This window comes from Apodemus sylvaticus, chromosome 19 (genome assembly GCF_947179515.1).
Source record: "Apodemus sylvaticus chromosome 19, mApoSyl1.1, whole genome shotgun sequence".
Lineage (NCBI taxonomy): Eukaryota > Metazoa > Chordata > Mammalia > Rodentia > Muridae > Apodemus > Apodemus sylvaticus.
Genome location: NC_067490.1, coordinates 2,228,692 through 2,250,309, shown reverse-complemented (window position 1 = coordinate 2,250,309; position 21,618 = coordinate 2,228,692). Strand labels below are relative to the sequence as shown.

The 21,618-nt window shown below is 48.5% G+C and overlaps 2 protein-coding genes and 1 pseudogene across 33 annotated transcripts in view; 1 reads left to right on the top strand and 2 right to left on the bottom strand.

Annotated features, from left to right (window-relative positions):
- The window catches only part of LOC127669410 (H-2 class I histocompatibility antigen, D-B alpha chain-like), a 121,738-nt gene that overhangs the window by 63,247 nt on the left and 36,873 nt on the right, over positions 1-21,618 (bottom strand). The window lies entirely within an intron of this gene.
- LOC127669432 (H-2 class I histocompatibility antigen, D-K alpha chain-like) lies at positions 893-4,508 on the top strand. Its single transcript, XM_052163367.1, has 7 exons — positions 893-977; positions 1,181-1,450; positions 1,660-1,935; positions 3,505-3,780; positions 3,908-4,024; positions 4,202-4,234; positions 4,402-4,508. The coding sequence occupies exons 1-7, from the start codon at positions 914-916 to the stop codon at positions 4,491-4,493; spliced, it is 1,128 nt and encodes a 375-aa protein (XP_052019327.1). The 5' UTR covers positions 893-913; the 3' UTR covers positions 4,494-4,508.
- Positions 16,467-19,375, bottom strand: LOC127669424 (H-2 class I histocompatibility antigen, Q9 alpha chain-like; annotated as a pseudogene).

The window sequence follows — 21,618 nt, the reverse complement described above, 5'->3', positions numbered from 1 at the left end:
CTCAGCTCTCACTGACTGACCCTGCACCAGGAGGCTGTGCTGTTTGCATTTTGTCAACTCCACACAGACTGAGATGTATTTGGGGAGAGAATCCTGAATTGAGAAAATGCCTCCGTTCAGGGGCCTTTGGGAAAGTCTATAAGAGCTTGGCAGTGGTGGCACACGCCTGTAATCCCAGCACTCTGGGAGGCAGAGGCAGGCATATTTCTGAGTTCAAGGCCAGCCTGGTCTACAGAGTGAGCTCCAGGACAGCCAGGGCTATACAGAGAAACCCTGTCTCAAAAAAAAAAAAAAAATCCAAAAATAAAAAAGGAAAGTCTATAAGGCATATTTAAAGTTATTATTAATGATCAGTCTGGAAAGGCTCAGCCCACTGGAAGTAGTCTTGGCTGGTGTTCGTGGATTGTATAAGAAAGCCTTTTGAGCAAGCCATGAGCTACAATGCAGTTCGCACTGGCCCTCGCGGTCTCTGCTTCAGTTCCTACTTTAGAATCCTCGTTCAATGTCCTGCCCTGAATCTCTTCAATGATAGACTGTGATGTGGAAGCATAAAGTGAAATAAACCCTTTCTTCTTCAAGTTGCTTTTAGTCACAGGGTCTTACACAGCGATGGAAACCCTCACTAAGACAGAGGTGTACAAGAGCCCTACTCTGCTCCCTGCAGACCCCACCCTCTCCTGCAGCTCAACTCCTGTCCCTCCCTTGCCCAGGAGCAGCACCCACAAGGCTGCTCACAACCACCTGGGGATCTGATGCCCTCTCTACTCTAAGACTGAAGGAACCATCTGGTAGGTCTCACTTACCTCCTTTGGGTGGCGCAATCCTGGGAAACCAACGAACTATTCCAAGGGCGCTGGTTATAAAGTCCAGGCAGCCCGCGGGACTCTGACGCCCCGGATCCCAGGTGGGGGCGATGGCGCCGCGCACGCTGCTCCTGCTGCTGGCGGCCGCCCTGGCCCCGACCCAGACCCGCGCGGGTGAGTGCGGGGTCGGGAGGGAAACGGGCTCTGCGGGGAGGGGCGGGGGCGGCACCGGGGAAGCCGCGTCCCCGCGTCGCCCACTGGACCCTTCGCCCCTTCTCCACCCGCGTCCCGAGCCCCGCACCCTGCTCCCCTCCCGGCCCGCGCACCCGCCCGGGGTCCCGGGAGGAGGTCGGGGTCTCACCGCGCGCCGCCCCCAGGCTCACACTCGCTGCGGTATTTCCACACCGCCGTGTCCCGGCCCGGCCTCGGGGAGCCACGGTTCATCTCTGTCGGCTACGTGGACGACACGCAGTTCGTGCGCTTCGACAGCGACGCGGAGAATCCGAGGATGGAGCCGCGCGCTGGGTGGGTGGAGCAGGAGGGGCCGGAGTATTGGGAGCGGAACACACGGAACGCCAAGGGCAAAGAGCAACTTTACCGAGTCAACCTGAGGACCCTGCTCGGCTACTACAACCAGAGCGAGGCCGGTGAGTGACCCCGGGTCGGAGGTCACGACCCCTCCACCTAAGGTCAAGAGCCTGGAAACGTCCCGCTTCTGTGGCTCTGGAGCAAAACAGACCTGGGACCGGTTTCCCTTCTAGTTTGGAAGAGTTTGCAGGTGGGCGGGGCCGGGCCTGGACGAATTGGGCGGGTGGGTGTGCGGGGCAGGGGCGGGGCTGACCGCGGGGTCCCGCAGGTTCTCACGCAATCCAGAAGCTGTCTGGCTGTGACGTGGGGTCGGATGGGAGCTTCCTCCGCGGATACCAGCAGTTCGCCTATGATGGCCTCGATTACATCGCCCTGAACGAAGACCTGAAAACGTGGACTGCGGCAGACACAGCGGCGCAGATCACCCGACGCAAGTGGGAGCAGGCTGGTGTTGCTGAGGAAAAAAGGGCCTACCTGGAGGGCACGTGCGTGGAGTGGCTCCGCAGATACCTGGAGCGCGGGAAGGAGACGCTGCTGCGCACAGGTGCAGGGGCCACGGGCAGCTCCTCCCTCTGCCCTCGGGCTGGGGCTCAGTCCTGGGGAAGAAGAAACCCTCAGCTGGGGCGATGCCCCTGTCTCAGAGGGGAGACAGTGTCCCTGGGTCTCCTGATCCTCATCACAGTGACTGCACTGCCTCTCCCAGGGCTCAGCCTCCTCCCTGGACAGTGCCCAGGCTTTGTCAGGAGGGAAGGAGAGAATTTCCCCCACTTAGCAATGGCGGCTCCCTGCAGTCTGAAGCCTCCATCAGCCATGGCCTCTCCCAGGCCAGGTTCTCTGCCCACACCCACTGTCTGTGAACACGGACTCCTGTCATGCTGAGTGTGTCAGCCCTCACACCTCAGGACCAGAAGTCTCCTTTACCTGATGGGAGACATGGACTCCCCTACACTAGCCTGGTTCCCCAGTTTCAAGAACTTTCCAAAGAATACATTCTCACAGATCCCTCCCTGTCTGTGGGGTTTGCATCTCTTCAACACCCCATTCTAACTATTCCTACAGTGGTGAGTGGTCACAGGAGCCCTTATGGGGGACCCTGGAGGAATATAAATCGTAGAATTTCTTTTTCTTTCTCTTTTCTTTTTCTAATTTTCCAATATCTTACTTTATTTTTTCTTTACTTTTTTTTTTTTGGAAGGTGTTATTTTGTTTCTAGTCAGTTTTTGTCTGCACTGGAGTGATCCTGTTTCTTCAAGCCCTTGTATTATCATTTATATCAGTCTCCACAGGTGCCAGGGAGACTGCTAACTTGAATAATTAGACAAGTTAAATCAGGGTTCCCTTATAAGAGAGATTTTTGAGAACTTAGACTGGTTCCCGTCAGAACTAAACGTCCAGAGCCTCCTGTTCTTCCTTTGCCCCCACAAGTTACAGTGCTCCCCTAGTGAATCAGGAATTGGACTCTAAGAGACAGGGTCTTCTGCCATCCAGGGCTGGAGTGAGAGGGAAGATCCTCACACCCTGTGAGCCTGCTGTGTTCAGTGAGTGCTGCACTAGGGTCCACAGCACACGCCAGGGATCCTGTGTGACACATCTGTACCTTGTCACCCCAGAGGCAGGGGCTCTGAGTCATTTTCTCTGGCTGAGTGTCAGAGGTTCACCACATTTCTGCTATATACTTCCTAATGGCTTGTCACTTGGACTGACAGTTATGCTGATCAGCAAGATGACCACAGGGTTGAGTCTCAGTGGTGGCACTCTTCCAGTAGCAATGGCCCTAATTTCTAATTTTGATATGGACTCAAGCACATATTACATTACTTTTTTTCCATCCCATCTTCCATTCTGTGACTACCTGTCTCATGCTATAGAACATCACAAAAGGACGACCATGCTGACCCACTGGCTCATGTGGATTCCCTCTTAGCTTCTGAGTCCCCCAGGAACATGTGCAGTTCTGTGCTCAGGGGACCAGCTCTGCCTGCAGGTCACTAGGGCAATGACAGTCAAAGTGTCAAACAGACACATACTTCAGTGTCATCACTGATTTGACTGTGTCTTGTGTAGATTTCAGTTTGTCTGGTTAATTGTGGGATTTCTTACATCTTCCACACAGATCCCCCAAAGGCACATGTGACCCATCACCCCAGACTTGAAGGTGATGTCACCCTGAGGTGCTGGGACCTGGGCTTCTACCCTGCTGACATCACCCTGACCTGGCAGTTGAATGGGGAGGGGCTGACCCAGGACATGGAGCTTGTGGAGACCAGGCCTGCAGGAGATGGAACCTTCCAGAAGTGGGCATCTGTAGTGGTGCCTTTTGGGGAGAAGCAGAATTACACATGCCATGTGCAGCATGAGGGGCTGTCTGAGCCCCTCACCCTGAAATGGGGTAAGGAGGGTGTGGGTACAGAGCTGGAGTCAGGGAGAGCTGCAGCCTTCTGCAGACCCTGAGCAGGTCAGGGCTGAGAGCTGGGGTCATGACCTTCATCTTCATTTCCTGTGTCTGTCCTTCCCAGAGCCTCCTCCATCCACCGACTCCAACATGGTGATCATTGCTGGTCTGGGTGTCCTTGGAGCTGTGGCCATCATTGGAGCTGTGGTGGCTTTTGTGATGAAGAGGAGGAGAAACACAGGTGGGAAAGGGCAGGGTCTGAGTTTTCTCTCCGCCTCCTTCTGAAGTGTGCTATGCTCATAAATGGAAACACAGCCACACCCTCATTGTTCCTGTCTCCACCTGGGTCTGCTGTCAGTTCTGGGAACTTCCTAGTGTCAAGATCTTCCTTGAACTCTCACAGCTTTCCTTCTCACAGGTGGACAAGGAGGAGACTATGCTCCAGCTCCAGGTTAGTGTGGGGACAGGATTGTCCTGAGGACATTGGAGTGAAGCTGGAGATGGTGGGAGCTCTGGGAATCCATAACAGCTCCTCCAGAGACATCTCCTGGGGGGCCTGAGTTATACCATGATATGAATACATACATGTATATATACATATGTTTTGTTTTGCCCTAGGCAACCACAGCTCCCAGAGCTCTGATATGTCTCTCCCAGATTGTAAAGGTGACACTCTGGGGTCTGACTGGGGAGGGGCAATGTGGACATGATTGGGTTTCAGGGACTCCCAGAATCCTCTGTGAGCTGTGGGTTGTTGGTATGTTGACTTCACAATGATGGTTCATGACTCTCATTCTCTAGCATGAAGACAGCTGCCTGGAGTGGACTGAGTGACAGCCAGTGTGTTCAGATCTCTCCTGTGACACCCAGAGCCCTCAGTTCTCTTTAGACAACAGTGTCTGATGTTACCTGTGATCCCATGGGCTCAATGTGAAGAACTGTGGAGCCCAGCCTGCCCTGCACACAGGACCCTGTCCCTGCACTGCCCTGTGTTCCCTTCCACAGCCAACCTTCCTGGTCCAGCCACACACTGGGGGACATCTGCATCCTGTCAGCTCCATGCTGCCCTGAGCTGCAGCTCCTCACTTCCACACTGAGAGAATCTGAATGTGAACTTGATTGTTCACATCCTCACCTGAGGTTGATTGCGTGTTAATGTCATGGATTGAGAATACTTTGAGTTTTATTTGAAGAAATAAATGGCAGATGGAGAACCTTCCAGAATCTGTGTCACTATGCTGTGTGTATCGGGGACAGGATGAGGCTGTGGGAGCTGAGTGTGACAGGGCTGTGCCCAGGTTGGCTCACTGTGCTGCTATCTCTGATGTGGTCGCGCCTCAGCTCTGTCACTTCTGCGCTGTGCTCCCTCCATCACTGTGAAGCACATGCTGAGATTCTGTGATCACAAGGACACGGGAATGCCAGAGCCTTGTCCTGTCCCCAGGATAAAGTTCAGAGACTCAACTCGGCATCCTTTAGTGTGCCAGGTGCACAAGATAAGTCACACTACGTTTCCTCCCACCCATTTGCTCTAGCTTCTAATGATGCAGTCGTGAAGCTGCCCTGGGCGCTCCCTGTCCCATGCTACTGTGGTGATTTCTGCCTCTCCTTCTCTCCAGCGTCTTTTCCAGGGTTCTCAGGTGTCTGGTGTGGTCTGTCTGCTCATCTCTCAGGAGCACATCCACAGCTGGGATAAGACCTGACAACAATGCTTCTCTCTCCTGTGACTCGGGTACCGATTCCTGAACCTGGACTACTTTAACTCCAGGACCAAGGTGCTAAAGTCTCTTCATCTCCACTGTCAGCTCTGTGGACTCTTGGCTTGCAGCCCTGACTCGGGCATGATGGATGCTGTATTCAGCATAGTCTGCCTTAAAGTCCTATTCATAGACCTGTTGTTGCTCTGCATGGTGGATGGCTCTGTATTGCAGGAGATCAAAGTCCCACTCATAGGCCGGTAACCATTTAAATTAACTAATATTTATAGCACTAAAGACACTGGAGGCATAAACTGAGGCAATAGCTTGCTACCTCAGCAGGGAAACTTTTTCTTAACTATATATAAGATATCTGTTTTTTTGTTTTTGTTTTTGTTTTTGTTTTTTTTTGTTTTTTGTTTTTTGGGTTTTGTTTGTTTGTTTGTTTGTTTGTTTGTTTTTTGGAGACAGGGTTTCTCTGTGTAGCCCTGGCTGTCCTGGAACTCACTCTGTAGACAAGGCTGACCTTGAACTCAGAAATCCGCCTGCCTCTGCCTCCCAAGTGCTAGGATCAAAGGCATGTGCCACCACTGCCTGGCCAAAATATCTCTTTACAAGCCTGATTCTACAACTAAACTGCCAGCTCTTCAGAAATCTCTCTGTGTGTCATTCTACCAACCTAGTTTGCCTTTCTCTTGAGCTCCTCCAAATGCAAGAGGGATCCTTAGCTCCCTTTATCTGTCACTTGTATCTTGCCAGATGCTTCTCTGTTTTTCCTGCAAGCTCAAAGAGAAACTCTCTATGACTTACCTGGAGCTCCTACCTTGAAGGCTCTTCAAAGCTGAGGGAGAGACAGAAAGATAGACACACACAGAGAGAAAGAGACAGAGAGAGAGAGAGAGACAGACCCACACACACAGAGACACAGAGAGACAGACAGACAGTGGGAGAGTAGGTGAGTTCTGTCAAAGCTCCAATTGCTTTTTCTTTTTCTTTTCTTTTCTTTTTTTTTTTTCTTTTTTTTTTTTTGAGACAGGGTTTCTCTGTGTAGCCCTGGCTGTCCTGGAACTCACTCTGTAGACCAGGCTGACCTTGAACCCAGGAATCCACCTGCCTCTGCCTCCCATGTGCTGGGATTAAAGGCGTGTGCCACCACTGCCCTGGCCAAAATATCTCTTTACAAGCCTGATTCTACAACTAAACTGCCAGCTCTTCAGAAATCTCTCTGTGTGTCATTCTACCAACCTAGTCTGCCTTTCTCTTGAGCTCCTCCAAATGCAAGAGGGATCCTTAGCTCCCTTTGGTAGATTTCTCTTTCACTTGTATCTTGCCAGATGCTTCTCTGTTTTTCCTGCAAGCTCAAAGAGAAACTCTCTATGACTTACCTGGAGCTCCTACCTTGAAGGCTCTTCAAAGCTGAGGGAGAGACAGAAAGATAGACAGACAGTGGGAGAGTAGGTGAGTTCTGTCAAAGCTCCAATTGCTTTTTCTTTTTTCTTTTTCTTTTTCTTTTCTTTTTTTCTTTTTTTTTTTTTTTCTGAGACAGGGTTTCTCTGTGTAGCCCTGGCTGTCCTGGAACTCACTCTGTAGACCAGGCTGACCTTGAACCCAGGAATCCACCTGCCTCTGCCTCCCATGTGCTGGGATTAAAGGCGTGTGCCACCACTGCCCAGAAGTCTCTAGCTTGCCCCCCCCCCCTTGGCAGACTGAGCCAGGTCATTGTCTTGGTGGGGGGAAGGCTCCAAACCCTTTCCCCTTTCCAGGGGGTAGAGGAAGACCACCTGTGAACTTTGCCTCGGGTCATAGAACAAGGACCACAAGCCCTCTCCCATGCACTTTGCTTTAAAATAGGCAGGAACTTTCCATTCTTTAGTGCTCTTATCTTGGAGAATTTAGAGGCACCCAAACTACATCTCTTCAGGATACATAAATCTATTCTACTCCTGGGGTCTTAATTCTTTCTTTCTGTTTTACTGGTGTGTTCCTTATGGTGTGATTAGGCCTTTTCTACAACAGTTTGCCCTGCAGCATTGTGTGGTGCAGCTGTAATGTGCTTTACCATGTGCAAAGAGTTGCTGCATCTTTTTTTTTAATATTTTTATTTTCTATATTCTTTGTTTACATTCCAAATGATTTCCCATTTCCCGGATCCCCCCTCCCCATATGTCCCATAAACCTTCTTCTCTCCATCCCTTCTCCAATCACCTCCCTCCTTTTTCTCTGTCCTTATATTCCCTTCCCATGCTAGATCAATCCTTTCCAGGATCAGAACCCTCTCCATACTTCTTCATGGGAGTCATTTGTTATGAAATTTGTGCCTTGGGTATTCAGGGCTTCTGGGCTAATTAATATCCACATATCAGAGATTGAGTTGCTGCATCTTAGTGGAGACATGTGCAGGGCATTGTCAGTCCTGGTTTGTACATAATGCCATAGGAGCCATTACTTCTAGTAAATGTGTAACTGCAGTATTAGTATTTTCAGCACTCAATGCAGGTGCACATTGGAATTCTAAGAATGTATCAGTGGTGTGATATATCAGCCTATGGCCCACGGAATACTGGGCTCCTTCTAGCCAGGCCGCCATCAGCGCCGCCTGGGCCACCCGCAGATTTCTGGGTTCACTCTAGCTGCTGTGCCGCGTGCCCGTGACATGGGCCGCCTGGGCAACCTGCTCGTGGCCCACAGAGTTCTGGACTCTCTCTAGCCGGGGCTGAATCAAAGTGACCGGGGCCTGCATGGCAGGGACTCGGCTCCAGCCTCTTCCCTACTCGCTCAAGTGAACGCTCAAACTTAGCAGTCTAAATGGCTGCAACTCTAAGCCATCAGCCAAAACCAGCCTCTAAATCTATAACTCCATAGTCAGGACATGTAAAACCTTTTACCATTAAGACCAATTAAAAACAAGAACAAAGCAATTACCCAAATCTTATAAGTTAAACCAGAGTTTTCCCCAAACTAGAGGCTACTTGTCCTTTAAGAGAAAGAAAAAAAAGGAGATTGAGCATACCGCCGCTGCTACCACCTGCTCATGGCCCGCTGCAGCAGGAGGTTTTGAATCAGCTTGCGGCCTGACAGCTCAAGGCCCCAGCAGATGGAATTTTAATCAATTTTTATTTTTAGCATGAAACAAACACTCATTCACACAAGACACAGACAAATAAATGTACATGTAGACAAACAATCGGTGCACCGCGACAAACCACATAGATACACAGAAAGGGAAACGCGCTTGTTGTTAAGCAATTGCATCCATTTTCCTTTTTTCTTTTATGTTTCTAGAAATATTTTTTTGTTTTGTTTTTTCCTGTTTTTATTTTGTTTTATAATTTATGCCCTATTTCTCTTGCCTGATGCAGTTTAGACTGCAGACAATTGCCTAACTAAATTCCCTGTTCCATGTTGTCTTTACATCCTAGCTGATCTCAGTGCAGGGCCTACATACTGAGTCAGTCTAGCCTGTATCTTTACACACTTCTGCAGCAACATTCTCTAGAAATAAATGACATTATTAGCGCTAAATTAATACCCTGTTGCTTACCGTGTCCGGTACATAAACTTTTTCCTTTTCTTTTTCCTTGGGGCTCCTAAATACAGACAACATACCTCATTCTGCCTCTCCGTTTCCTGGTATAATCCACGTTGGCGCCATATGTAGAGTCCAGCTCTCACATCTTAACCGTGGGTTTTCTGGAAGGAGAGATGGGTAAGGAACAGGCTGCAAGAGAAATCACATGGAGAGACACAAAAACACATGGCTTCTGGTCCAAGTCTCCATCTTTAATAATCCCTCTCTCCCAAGAAACAAAGGCAGACCAAGCCCCTCCCCTGAAGGCTGGAAACCGGTTCTTCTTGTTCTTCAGGAGGTGGGTGGTCAGGTTGCTGGCTGCTGTTCTTGATGGCAGTGGGCAGGGGGAAGTCACAGAGTCCATTTGCTTTATTCTGTATAATATGAGCTTCCATTCTTAAAACCTACTATGGATGGTTTTTCTTTCTTTATTCTGTAACCAATTTTCACATCATGAATCACAAAGGTTTTTTATAGCTTACATATAACATGTATCTTCTTTTAATTCCTCCGTAAAATAAAATATTAGATTCCAGCACCTTCCAAAAAAAACAAAAACAAAAACAAAAAACACAGTTTCTTCTGGACTGAACTGCCATTGCTGACTCCTGTGAACCCAACTGCTGATATCCTGACAATGCAGAGTGGACTCGCCCCGAAGAACTATTTCTAAACAGGTCCACACCCTCCTCTGCCCTAGTAACCCTTCCTTTCCACTACCTCTGGTGGGTGGTGAGCTAGAAGAGAGGTTAAGGCATTTAAGTAAGCTTATTAAAGTAGGTTTTGGACAATATTAGCCTACACAGGGCATCTGCAATGTTCCATGTGTGGGTTATGTTACCCATGATGCATTTGTGCTGGAGGACATCAGATGTTTGTGTAGACTGAGCACTGTGGGGACAGTGTGGGAAGCTCTGTGACCCTGAGGGACCCAGGGCTTCTCCTGTTCACACCCTCTCTGCAGGGTAGTTAGGGGCTCAGGCCTGAGTGAGGCCCTGTGCTTCAGAGAAAAGAATCACAGAGAGTCACAGCATAAAAATAAAGATGGTGTCACTTCTGAGTAAAATCATGGAGCTGGAGAGATTGCTCAGAGGAGAATGCTTACTGCTGTTCCAGAGGACCTGGGTTCAGTCCCAGCTCTCACCCACTTGTAGCTCCAGTCTCAGAGGGGATAGGGCGCCCTCTGCTGGCCGCCGGGGGCACTCCATGCACCTGGCACACAGACATACATGGAGGCAAAACACCCATAAGATTTCTGTCAAGAAAGCGATCCCTGAACAGTATCGGAGGTCATTGCAGGACTTAGGAACACCTCCAAACCCTAGTGCAGGACTCTAGGGTCCCCTGCACTAGATGTACACACTGATCTTAGGGATTCAGCGAGGGAAAGAAGAAATCCACACAACTCCCCCTAAGAGTGATCCCTGATGCTACTGGTCTACGAAGCCTGTCTGTTCATTTATGCTTTTTGGGTTGTTATGTCTTGAAGCTCAGGTTGACCGTGAATTTTTTTTTTTTTCAGATTTATTATGCACACAGTGTTCTGCCTGCTTATGTGCCTATCCACCAGAAGAGGGCGCCAGATCTGCGCAAAGATGGTTGTGAGCCACCGAGATTTCTGAGAATTCAATTCAGGACCTGTAGAAGAGCAGTTAAAGGTCTCAACCTCTGAGTCATCTCTCCAGTCCAGACCTTGAATGATCCTCCTGCCTCACCTCTGCATGCCAAGTCCCGAGATCATACGTGGTGTGTGTGTGTGTGTGTGTGTGTGTGTGTGTGTGTATGTCACTGTGACTGGAGAGTGTGGTGTTGTGTAACAATCAGGGGAGGAGCCTGAGGTGTAATCTCACTCAGAAGTTGTGTTTCAGCCTGAAGATCATAAGGACCTCTGGAAACCACAAAACGGAGGATTTGGGGCTGAAGGGAAAATCCCTGCTGCTTTTAAGATAATTGAATAAACCACAGTCTCTCTGTGTCAGTTATTTGGGAGCAAGCTGGGTTAGAGAAAAAACACCACTTATTAATGTCATAATAAAAACCTTGACACACAATCATGTCTCCTTGTGTCATGTTTAACTTCCAAATAAAATCAATAACTAGATCATAATAATATTGAAACATGAGAAAACTGTCACTCGGGCTGGAGAGATGGCTCAGTGTTTAAGAGCACTGACTGCTCTTCCAAAGGTCCTGAGTTCAAATCTCAGCAACCACATGGTGGCTCACAACCATCTGTAATGAGATCTGACTCTCTCTTATGGAGTCTCTGAAGACTACTACAGTGTACTTACATAAAATAAATAAATAAATCTTAAAAAAAAAAAGAAAACTGTCACTCGTACAATTGCAAATACATTATGAATTCAGAAAAAGTGGCAATGTCCCTTGAGGGAGATTCTTTCAGTATCTCCAATTTAAATATGAAAACCATTGATAATTCTCTTAATTGATGGTACATCCGTGTCATAAAGAAACAGAAAAGAGAATGCAATATCCGTACAAATACATTCTTAACCAAATACAACGGAAATGCGCATGTCTGCATTTCTGCAGCTGGTCACATGGTTTCAGCAGGTAACCTCATGAGTTCCACAAAGCCTCTTTGTTTAGAGAAATAAGGACTCTGCAATTTATCTTATGTGCTACAGCCTTGGTCAAATAGCTTTGGCTGGTTCCCTGGCTACTTCATAATATATAATCCCATTTCTTTGACACTATTTTCTGCCCTGTGGTTATTTCCTGCTCCTCTGCTTCATGTGTCTGTCCTCTTCAGTGTCCTGGGCTGAATGTCCTGCTCTCCTGGCTGGTGTTTATAACTACCTTCCTCTGCTACCCATTCTGCATTCCTCTCTTTCACCAGCACCTCCGCAGGTCTTAGCTCCTTTCGGGGAGGAGTGACCACCTTACCTCCATTCCTGAAGGGTCTGTGCCCTCTGTCATCCTGCCTGGATTAGGCTGTTGTAGTTTCCCATTGACTTTTTTTCTTTTATTTGCTGTGGTTTTATTCTTTTTACTTTTTTTTTTAACTGAAAAAGGAAGTAAAAACATTTTATAACAAAATTGAAGATTCACATGGAAATATTTCTGACAAAACTGATGAAATATATAATGATGAAAATGATGAAAAATATGTTAAAATTGACAATTTTCATGGAAAAATTAAAGAGTAAAATGGTAGACAAAACATTGCTAAATTGATTGAAAAAGGAAGTAGAAACATTTTATGATAGAATTGAAGATTTATGTGGGAAATATTTCTGATAAAATTGTAGAAAAATATAGAATAACATGTTAAAACTGAAGAGTATCATGGAAAATTACACAGATAAAATGGTAGGCATAAAATATTTCTAAGTTGATTGAAAGTGTAATTATAAATATTTTCTGATAAAATTGAAGATTTACATGAAAAATATTTCTGTTAGTCTATGTCTTTTTATTGGGGAATTGAGTCCATTGATGTTAAGAGATATTAAGGAATAGTGATTGTTACTTCCTGTTATTTTTGATGTTATATTTATGTTTGTGTGGTTACTTTCTTTTGGGTTGTTGGAAGAAGATTACTTTCTTGCTTTTTCCAGGGTATAGTTTCCCTCGTTGTAATGGTGTTTTCCCCCTATTTTTCTTTGTAGGGCTGGATATGTGGAAAGATATTGTGTAAATTTGGTTTTATCATGGAATATCTTGGTTTCTCCATCTATGGTGATTGAGAGTTTTGCTGGGTATAGTAGCCTGGGCTGGCATTTGTGTTCTCTTAGGGTCTGCATGAGATCTGCCCAGGATCTTCGAGCTTTCATCGTCTCTGGTGAGAAGTCTGGTGTGATTCTGATAGGTCTGCCTTTATAAGTTATGTGACCTTTTCCCCTTACTGCTTTTAATGTTCTTTGTTTAGTGCATTTGGTGTTTTGATTATTACGTGCCAGGAGGACTTTCTGGTGGTCCAGTCTGTTTGGAGTTCTGTAGGCTTCTTGTATGTTCATGAGCATCTTTCTTTAGGTTAAGGAAGTTTTCTTCTATAATTGTGTTGAAGATATTTACTGGCTCTTTAAGTTGGAAATCTTCACTCTCTTCTGTACCTATAATCCTTATATTTGGTCTTCTCATTGTGTCCTGGATTTCCTGAATGTTTTGGGTTACAAGTTTTTTGCATTTTTGCATTTTCTTTGACTGTTGAGTCAACGTTTTCTATGATATCTTCAGCACCTGAGGTTCTTTCTTCTATCTCTTGTATTCTGTTGTTGATGCTTGCATCTATGACTCCTGATTTCTTTCCAAGGTTTTCTATCTTCAGAGTTGTCTCTCTTTGTGATTTCTTCATTGTTTCTACTTTCACTTTTAGGTCCTGGATGGTTTTGTTCAGTTCCTTCACTTGTTTGCTTGTGTTTTCCTGTAATTCTTTAAGGGATTTTTGTCTTTTCTCTTTAAGGGTTTTTACTGTTGACCCATGTTTTCCTGTATTTCTTTAAATGAGTTACTTATGTCCTTCCTGAAGTCCTCTATCAGCATCATAAGATATGATTTTAAATCCAACTCTTGCTTTTCTCTTATGTTGGGGTATCCGGGACATGCTGTGGTGGGAGAACTGGGTTCTGATGTTGCCATGTGGCCTTAGTTTCTGGTCGTAGGGTTCTTGTGCTTGCCTTTTGCCATCTGGTTATCTCTGGTGTTAGTTGGTCTTGCTGTCTCTGGCTGAAGCTTGTCCCTCCTATGGGCCTGTAAACACTCCTGGGAGATCAACTCTCTTCTGGCAGGGTCTGCACACAGAAGGCTGTGGAGCTGCCTGGCTCCCTGGTGTGAATGGTGACTGAAGGCTCCTGTTCCAGTTGCTCCACTGATCTAATGCCCGTGCACTCCCAGTCGGTCCCCTCCAGAGAGAAGGTGGAGATCTCACCTCTGTGCTCAGAAGTAAAAGCTCTGCTGGGAGATCTCTCTCCTGGTGGGCTTTGCACAGAAGTCTGTGGAGCCCCCTGGCTCCCTGTTACTCCCTTGCTTACCCTGATATCCTAGATAGGAAAGTAAAGGTAGAAATTCTCAGCTGAGAGAGGGCCTCCGGGAAAAGAATCAGTGGCAGGAGAATTCACCAGCATGACATGGGGAAGGACAGATGTACCGGGGCTGTGAGAGAGAGGTAAAGAACAGGTCACATGATAGGACATATGCCAGTATTTGTCACGTTAGAAAAGCTGAAAGTCTGCCAAGCTAAGCATCTAAACTAAACTAAAATAATAATGACAATGATGATGATGATGATGATGATGATGATAAGTCTCTGTGTCTTTATTCATCCCCTGGCAGGACCAAGAAAGTCCCACTATCCATGACTCAGCCCTGCAGGCTGCTGTCACCTAATTAGCACTGTAACTGTATCTTCAGACAGTCACTTCATCGTTCTGTCAACCCAGCTATGTCAGGTTGGTGAGGAACATCATAAGACTAGAGCACTCCAAGACCGTGGGCCCACCGTCACACTTCTGCTGTGAAGTGAGTTCCTGGGTCAGAACACCACGTGGAACCCCATGATGGTGGATAAGGCATTCTGTGAGTTCACTGATGGTGGTTTCAGCAGAAGCATCACATGCAGGAAAGGCAAATCCACAGTCAGAACCTGCAGGCCTCACAGGAGCTGCCCATGGTGGTAACACCTTCATTCCTGCTTCAGCCTGTAGCCTTGGTGAAACATGTCAGGAGCTGTCCACAATGGCAACAGTTCTCCAGTCCCCAGCAGCCCCACACAAATGGCACCTCAGCAAAACCCAGCTGCATCTGTGAAGCACTTCCCACTCTAACCCATGTGCCCCATGCCAGAGAAAAGGGGGAGAAGAAGAAAGTTAGCAATCTCTCAGCAGAAAAACCCCATGACAGCAATGTGGCTCAGCCTGCCAAGGGCGTATGGGAGGAGCTAGACTTCTTTTATAAGCGGGGTTGTGTCACAGCTGAGGATTCCTGTTTGCTATCCTGACACCACTGACCTGGACACTGGAGGCTCCTGACAATAGGAGATTGAAATTGCCCCCAAGGAACTCCTTCTAAACAGCAAACAGCTGAGCCTCCTGGTTTCTTCAGGATCGAGCTGCTTTTGCTGAATCTGTAAACTGAACTGTTGATATCCTGACAACATATATTGGATATGCTCCAAAGAACCATTTCTAAACAGGGCCACTCCCCCTGTATCCTCATATCCTTTCTTTTCCACAACCTCTGGTGGATGGTGGGCTAGAAGGAAGGGTTTTTTTTAATTTATTTAAGAACCCTTAATAAAAATAGGTTTTGAAAAATCTAAGCCAATTATCTCAAGTGTGGATGTGCTCCTGAGAGTTCAACAGAAAATCACATCCTATACCTGAGAACCCTGGAAAAGACACTGGATAGAAGGACCAGATATCACCACAGTACCATGGGACAGCGTAGCTTCAATACAACATCATTAGAAGCTAAAGCAAATGGGTGGCAGGAAATGTAGAGTGACTTATCTTATGCACCCGGCACACTGACTTATCTTGTGCACCTGGCACACTGAAGGATCCCTAGTTGATTCTCTGATCTTTAGTTCTGGGGCCTTGTAAGCCTGAGGATAGGACAAAGCTCTGTCCTTCCCTGTGTCCTTGTGATGACAGACTCTCAGCATGTGCTTCATAGTGATGGAGACAGCAGAGCCTGGAGTGACTCAGCCATGCAGTGACCCCATCACAGATAATAACTGACTGAGCCCAACTCAGCACAGCTCTGTTCACACGCAGTTCCCACAGCCTCACTGTCTCCCACCAGATACACACAGCATAGTGACACAGATTCTGCAAGGTTATGCATGTCATTTATATCTTCAAAAACTTCTAAGTATTCTCAATCCATGAAATTAAGAAGCAATCAAGTTCACATTCAGATTCTTATTCTCAGTGTGGAAGTGAGGAGCTGCAGCTCAGGGCAGCATGGAGCTGACAGGATGCAGATGTCCCCCAGTGTGTGGCTGGACCAGGAAGGTTGGCTGTGGAAGGGAACACAGGGCAGTGCAGGGACAGGGTCCCGTGTGCAGGGGCAGGCTGGGCTCCACAGTTCTTCACATTGAGCCCCGAGGCTCACAGGGAACATCAGACACTGTTGTCTAAAGAGGACTGAGGGCTCTGGTGTCTTCATGCTAGAGAATGAGAGTCATGAACCATCACTGTGAAGACAACATCCCAACAATCCACAGCTCACATGGGATTCTGGGAGTCCCTGAAACCCAGCCATGTCCACATTTCCTCTCAAAATCAGATTCTAGAGTGTGTCACATTTATAATCTGAGAGAGCTATATCAGAGCTCTGGGAGCTGTCCCTGTCTAGGGTAAAACAAAACAAATGTTTATGCATATCTACATGTATGTATTCATATCATGGTACAATTCAGGCCCCCAGAAGATGTCTCTGGAGGGGCTATTATAGATTCCCAGAGCTCTCATCACCTCCAGTTTCACTCCAATGTCCCCAGGACAATCCTGTCCCCCACACTAACCTGGAGCTGGGGCATAGTCTCCTCCTTGTCCACCTGTGAGAAGGAAAGCTGTGAGAGTTCAAGGAAGATCTTGACACTAGGAAGTTCCCAGAACTGACAGCAGACCCAGGTGGAGACAGGAGCAATGTGGGGTGTGGCTGTGTTTCTATTAATGAGCAGAGCACACTTCTAAAGGAGGTTGAGAGAAAACCCAGACCTTACCTGTGTTTCTCCTCCTCTTCATCACAAAAGCCACCACAGCTCCGATGATGGCCACAGCTCCAAGGACAACCAGACCAGCAATGATCACCATGTTGTTGTCAGTGGATGGAGGAGGCTCTGGGAAGGACAGGTACAGGAAATGAAGGTGAGGGTCATGACCCCAGCTCTCAGCTCAGACTCAGTTAATTCAATGATGACACTGAACTATGTGTCTGTTTGACACTTCAAGTTTCATGGCACTAGTGACCTGCAGGCAGAGCTGGTTCCCTGAGCACAGAACTGCACATGTTCCTGGGGGACTCAGAAGCTAAGAGGGAATCCACATGAGCCAGTGGGTCAACATGGTCGTCCTTATGTGATGCTCGATAGCATGAGATAGGTAGTCACAGAATGGAAGATGGAATGAAAAACAAGTAATTTTATATATGTTTGACTTCACATCAAAGTTAGAAATTAGGGCTATATGCCACTGGAAGGGTGCAACCACTAAGAGTCAAACACTGTGGCCATCTTGCTGACCAGCATAACTGTCAGTCCAAGTGAACAGACATTACAAAGTGTGTAGCAGAAATGTGGTGAACCTCTGACACTCAGTCAGGGAAAATGACTCCCTGGGCTGACAAGGTACAGGTGTGTCACACAGGATCCCTGGAGTGTGCTGTGGACCCCAGTACAGCACTCACTGGGACACAGCGGGTTCACAGGGTGTGAGGATCTTCCCTCTCACTCCAGCCCTGGATTGCAGAAGACCCTGTCTCTCAGAAAGTCCAATTCCTGATTCACTAGGGGCAGCACTCTAAATTATGGGCAGAGGAAGAACAGGAGAGTTCTGTGTGTTTAGTGCTGACAGGAAACAGCCTAAGCTCACAAGAATCTCTCCTTCAAAGGGAACCCTGATTTAACCTGTCTAATTATCCAGGTTAGCAGTCTCCCTGGCACCTGTGGAGACTGATACACATGATAATACAAGGGCATGGAGAAACAGGATCACCCTAGTGCAGACAAAACCTGACTAGAAACAAAATAACACCTTTAAAAAAAAAGTAAAAGAAGCAAGAGAAAGTAAGAAAAAAGAAAAACAAAAGAGAAAAAAAAAGAAAACTAATTCCACAATTTATATTCCTCCAGGGTACCCCATAAGGGCTCATGTGAACATTCATTACTTTAGGAATAGAAAGAATTGGGTTATTGAAGGGGTGTAAACCCCACAGACAGGGAGGGATCTGCAAGAATATGTTCTTTGTTAAGGTCTGAAAACTGGGAGAACCAGCCTAGTGTAGGGGAGTCCATGTCTCCCATCAGGTAAAGGTCCTGAGGTGTAAGAGCTGACGCACTCAGCATGACAGGAGTCAGTGTCCACAGACAGTGCATGTGGGCAGAGAACAGTGGCTGCAGACTGCAGAGAGCCGCCATTGCTAAGTGGGGGAAATTCTCTCCTTCCCTCCTGAGACACCCTGGGCACTGTCTAGGGAGAAGGCTGAGCCCTGGGAGAGGCAGTGCAGTCACTGTGATGAGGATCAGGAGACCCAGGGACACTGTCTCCCCTCTGAGACAGGGGCATCGCCCCAGCTGAGGGTTTCTTCTTCCCCAGGACTGAGCCCCAGCCCGAGGGCAGAGGGAGGAGCTGCCCGCGGCCCCTGCACCTGTGCGCAGCAGCGTCTCCTTCCCGCGCTCCAGGTATCTGCGGAGCCACTCCAGGCACTCGCCCTCCAGGAAGGCCCTGCTTTGCTCTGCAGTACCAGCCTGCTCCTGCTTTTGTCTTGTAATCTGTGCCACCAAGTCCGCCGCCGTCCACGTTTTCAGGTCATCGTTCAGGGCGATGTAATCGCGGCCATCGTAGGCGAACTGCATGTACCCGCGGAGGAGGCTCCGGTCTGACCCCACATCACAGCCGGTCATCCACTGCAGTGTGTGAGAGCCTGCGGGACCCCGCGGTCAGCCCCGCCCACCCACCCTGTCCCGAGAGATCCTTCCCATCTAGCTGCAAACTCCTCCAAACTGAATGGGAAACTGGTCTGAATCCGAGACTTGGTTCCCTGGAAGTTTCTGGCCCCTGTGTAAGGACCTGGAGGGTTGACCTCCCAACCGTGGTCACTCACTGCCCTCGCTCTGGTTGTAGTAGAGGAGCAGGGTCCTCATGTTCACACGGAAAATCTGCTCATAGCCCTTAGCGATCTGTGTTTGCTGCTCCAAATACTTCGGCTCCTCCAGCTCAGCCCATGGCTCGGGCGGTTCCGCCCTCGGTTCTCCGCACCTCTGTCGAAGCGCCCGCCCGAACTGCCTGTCGTCCACATAGCCAACGACAATGAACCGGGGCTACCCGAGGCCAGGCCTGGACATGGCGGTGAAGAAAAACCGAAGCGAGTGTGAGCCTGAAGGCAGTACGCAGTGAGACCCCGACCTCCTCCCGGGATCCTGGGCGGGTGCTCGGGCCGGGAGGGGAGCAGGGCGCAGGTGGAGAAGCAGCAGAGGGTCCGGTGGGCAACGCGGGGATGTGGCTTTCCAGGTGACGTCCTCGCCCCTCCCCGCAGAGGCCGTTTCCCTCCGGATTCCTCACTCACCCGCACCGGACTGGGTCGGTGCCAGGGCAGCCACCAGCAGCAGGAGCAGCAGCATACAAGGTGCCATGGCCACCATATGGAATCAGAGCGTCTGAGTCCAGCAGGCTGCCCGGAATTTATAACCAGGGCCATGGAAATGCTGGTTGGTTTCCCTGGATTTTGCCACCCAATTGCAGGGTGGGGTGGGAGGGTGGGCTGAGACCTGTCAGCTTGTCATCAGTGTCCTGGCAGATGGACCTGTGGACCTGACACAGGTTAGGAGCAGAAGTGAAACTGGAGAGATGGGGAATCCCCAACCCTGCGCTCCCCCACCCATGACATCACTACCTCAGAATTCTGACCCAGAAGTTGTCTGGACACCATGATAAATCCACAAGCCAGACTCCCTGTGTCCTCTCCTCCACCCTTCCTCTTCCTCCTTCTCTTCAGAAGTCAGACCCTGGAGTCTTCTAGAAGAAAAATCACTTCTGGGAATAGAGTGTCAACAGTAAGAGGTGGGCGAGGTGATTTGCAGTGGAGAGAAGCAGAGGTGCTGGCCTGCGAGCCCCACATTGACCCCACAGAGACCAGGCTCTGTTCACCTGCAGTGGGCAGCTTACATTCCTCTAAGCCTGAGGGCAGGACCCTCACCTGTAAAGAGGAGACACTGCACCTTCCCTCAGGATCTGTCTTCTCAGCCTCAGGGTTAGACTCAGGCTCCTCTTGGTCACAGATGGAGCAAATCCAGGTGGGTGTGTTTTACAAGGATCTTCATTGCTGGTCCTTAGATTGTCCATGTGGATTGTCACTTTCTCAGCACAGGAGACCCCCTTGTCCACTGGGAAGAGGCCCTTGTGAAGACCACAGACAGCAGGGCAGTGATCCCTGTCTACACTGCACTTCCCTGTGTCTGCACTTCCAGGGTACTGTGGCTTAAGTGAGGAGAGGAACTGTCACCGACTCTAACACAGAATACTGATGACAGTGTGGTAGGAGTTGTGTAACCTGTGACCCTCTCAGTCCCTCTCTGACCTTCACTCACACTGTGAGCTGATGAGCTGAGGGACATGAATGTCACAGCTGTGTGGGACACTGCATCTGATAACAGAGTTGGCCCCAGAGTTCCTCAGGCCTGTGCAGTGTGGACACTGGAAGAAAGATGATTCTCATGCAGAGAGTAGACACTGGTGCGGTGAGGTTTCAGCCCTGATGAGTAGTGTGTGGAAAAATTAAATTTATACATTTTTTTGATTGTGTGGAGTTTGACCTGATGTCTTCCCTGTTTCCCTGGAACTTGATGCTCTTAGGTTTCATCTGTCTCCACAGCTCTGGCTGTCTTGGAATTTACCATATATACCTGGCTGGCCTTGAACTCACAGAGTTCCACCTGTCTTTGCATCCTGAATGCTGGCATTAAAGGCCTGTGTCATCCCACATGGCTTTAGTTATTTTTCTATGACTATGATAAGACACTGTGACCTCAGCTATAAATATAATACACTTATAAATGTGTGTTTAATCTGTTCTGTGCTTTCTGGGTTTTAGTCTATAAGGGCAGAGGAGAGGTATAGCAGAGGAACAGTGTAAGTCCACAGCTCTGTCTGCACACCAGAGGCACAGACTCTGGGAACAGCAGGAGTCTCTCAGCCCCCACCCTCCCAGCAGGGATTTATTGAGGTCCCTGCTCTCATGAGGTCACAGCTCAGTGGGGCAGCCATGTCCCTGCACTCACACTGGTCCTTGCTCTCTTCTGAGAACAGTGTCCTGAGGCACAGGTCTCAGTCACATGTTGGCTTGTTCCCTCTGCAGTGGAGAGCTGCAGGCATGGGACACAGTGTTCAAGGCATCTATGTAGTGGTCCATGCACGTGGTGATGCATTTCTGCTCTGAGTTATCCAAGGAGCCCCAGGCTTCCAGATGCACTTCCTGAAACACCTGTCAGTCATCTCCAGCAGCTCCTGTGATTGGCTACAGGGATCTGCACTTTTCACCTGCTTTATAATGGCCCCTGGGTCCAACTTTCTTCCACCCATGCCATTAAATCCCAGCCAAAGCCACTGCCCCTGACTGCACAGTCCAGCAGCACTGCCCACCACAGGTGCCTGAAGCCTAGAAATGTTTGAAAACTCAATGCCCCAGTGAAACTTCTCCAACCATGCCACTCATCCTAATACTGAACTATGTGTCTGTTTGACACTTCAACTGTCATTGCACTAGTGACCTGCAGGCAGAGCTGGTCCCCTCAGCATAGAACTGCACATGTTCCTGGGGGACTCAGAAGCTAAGAGGGAATCCACATGAGCCAGTGGGTCAGCATGGTCGTCCGTATGTGATGCTCTA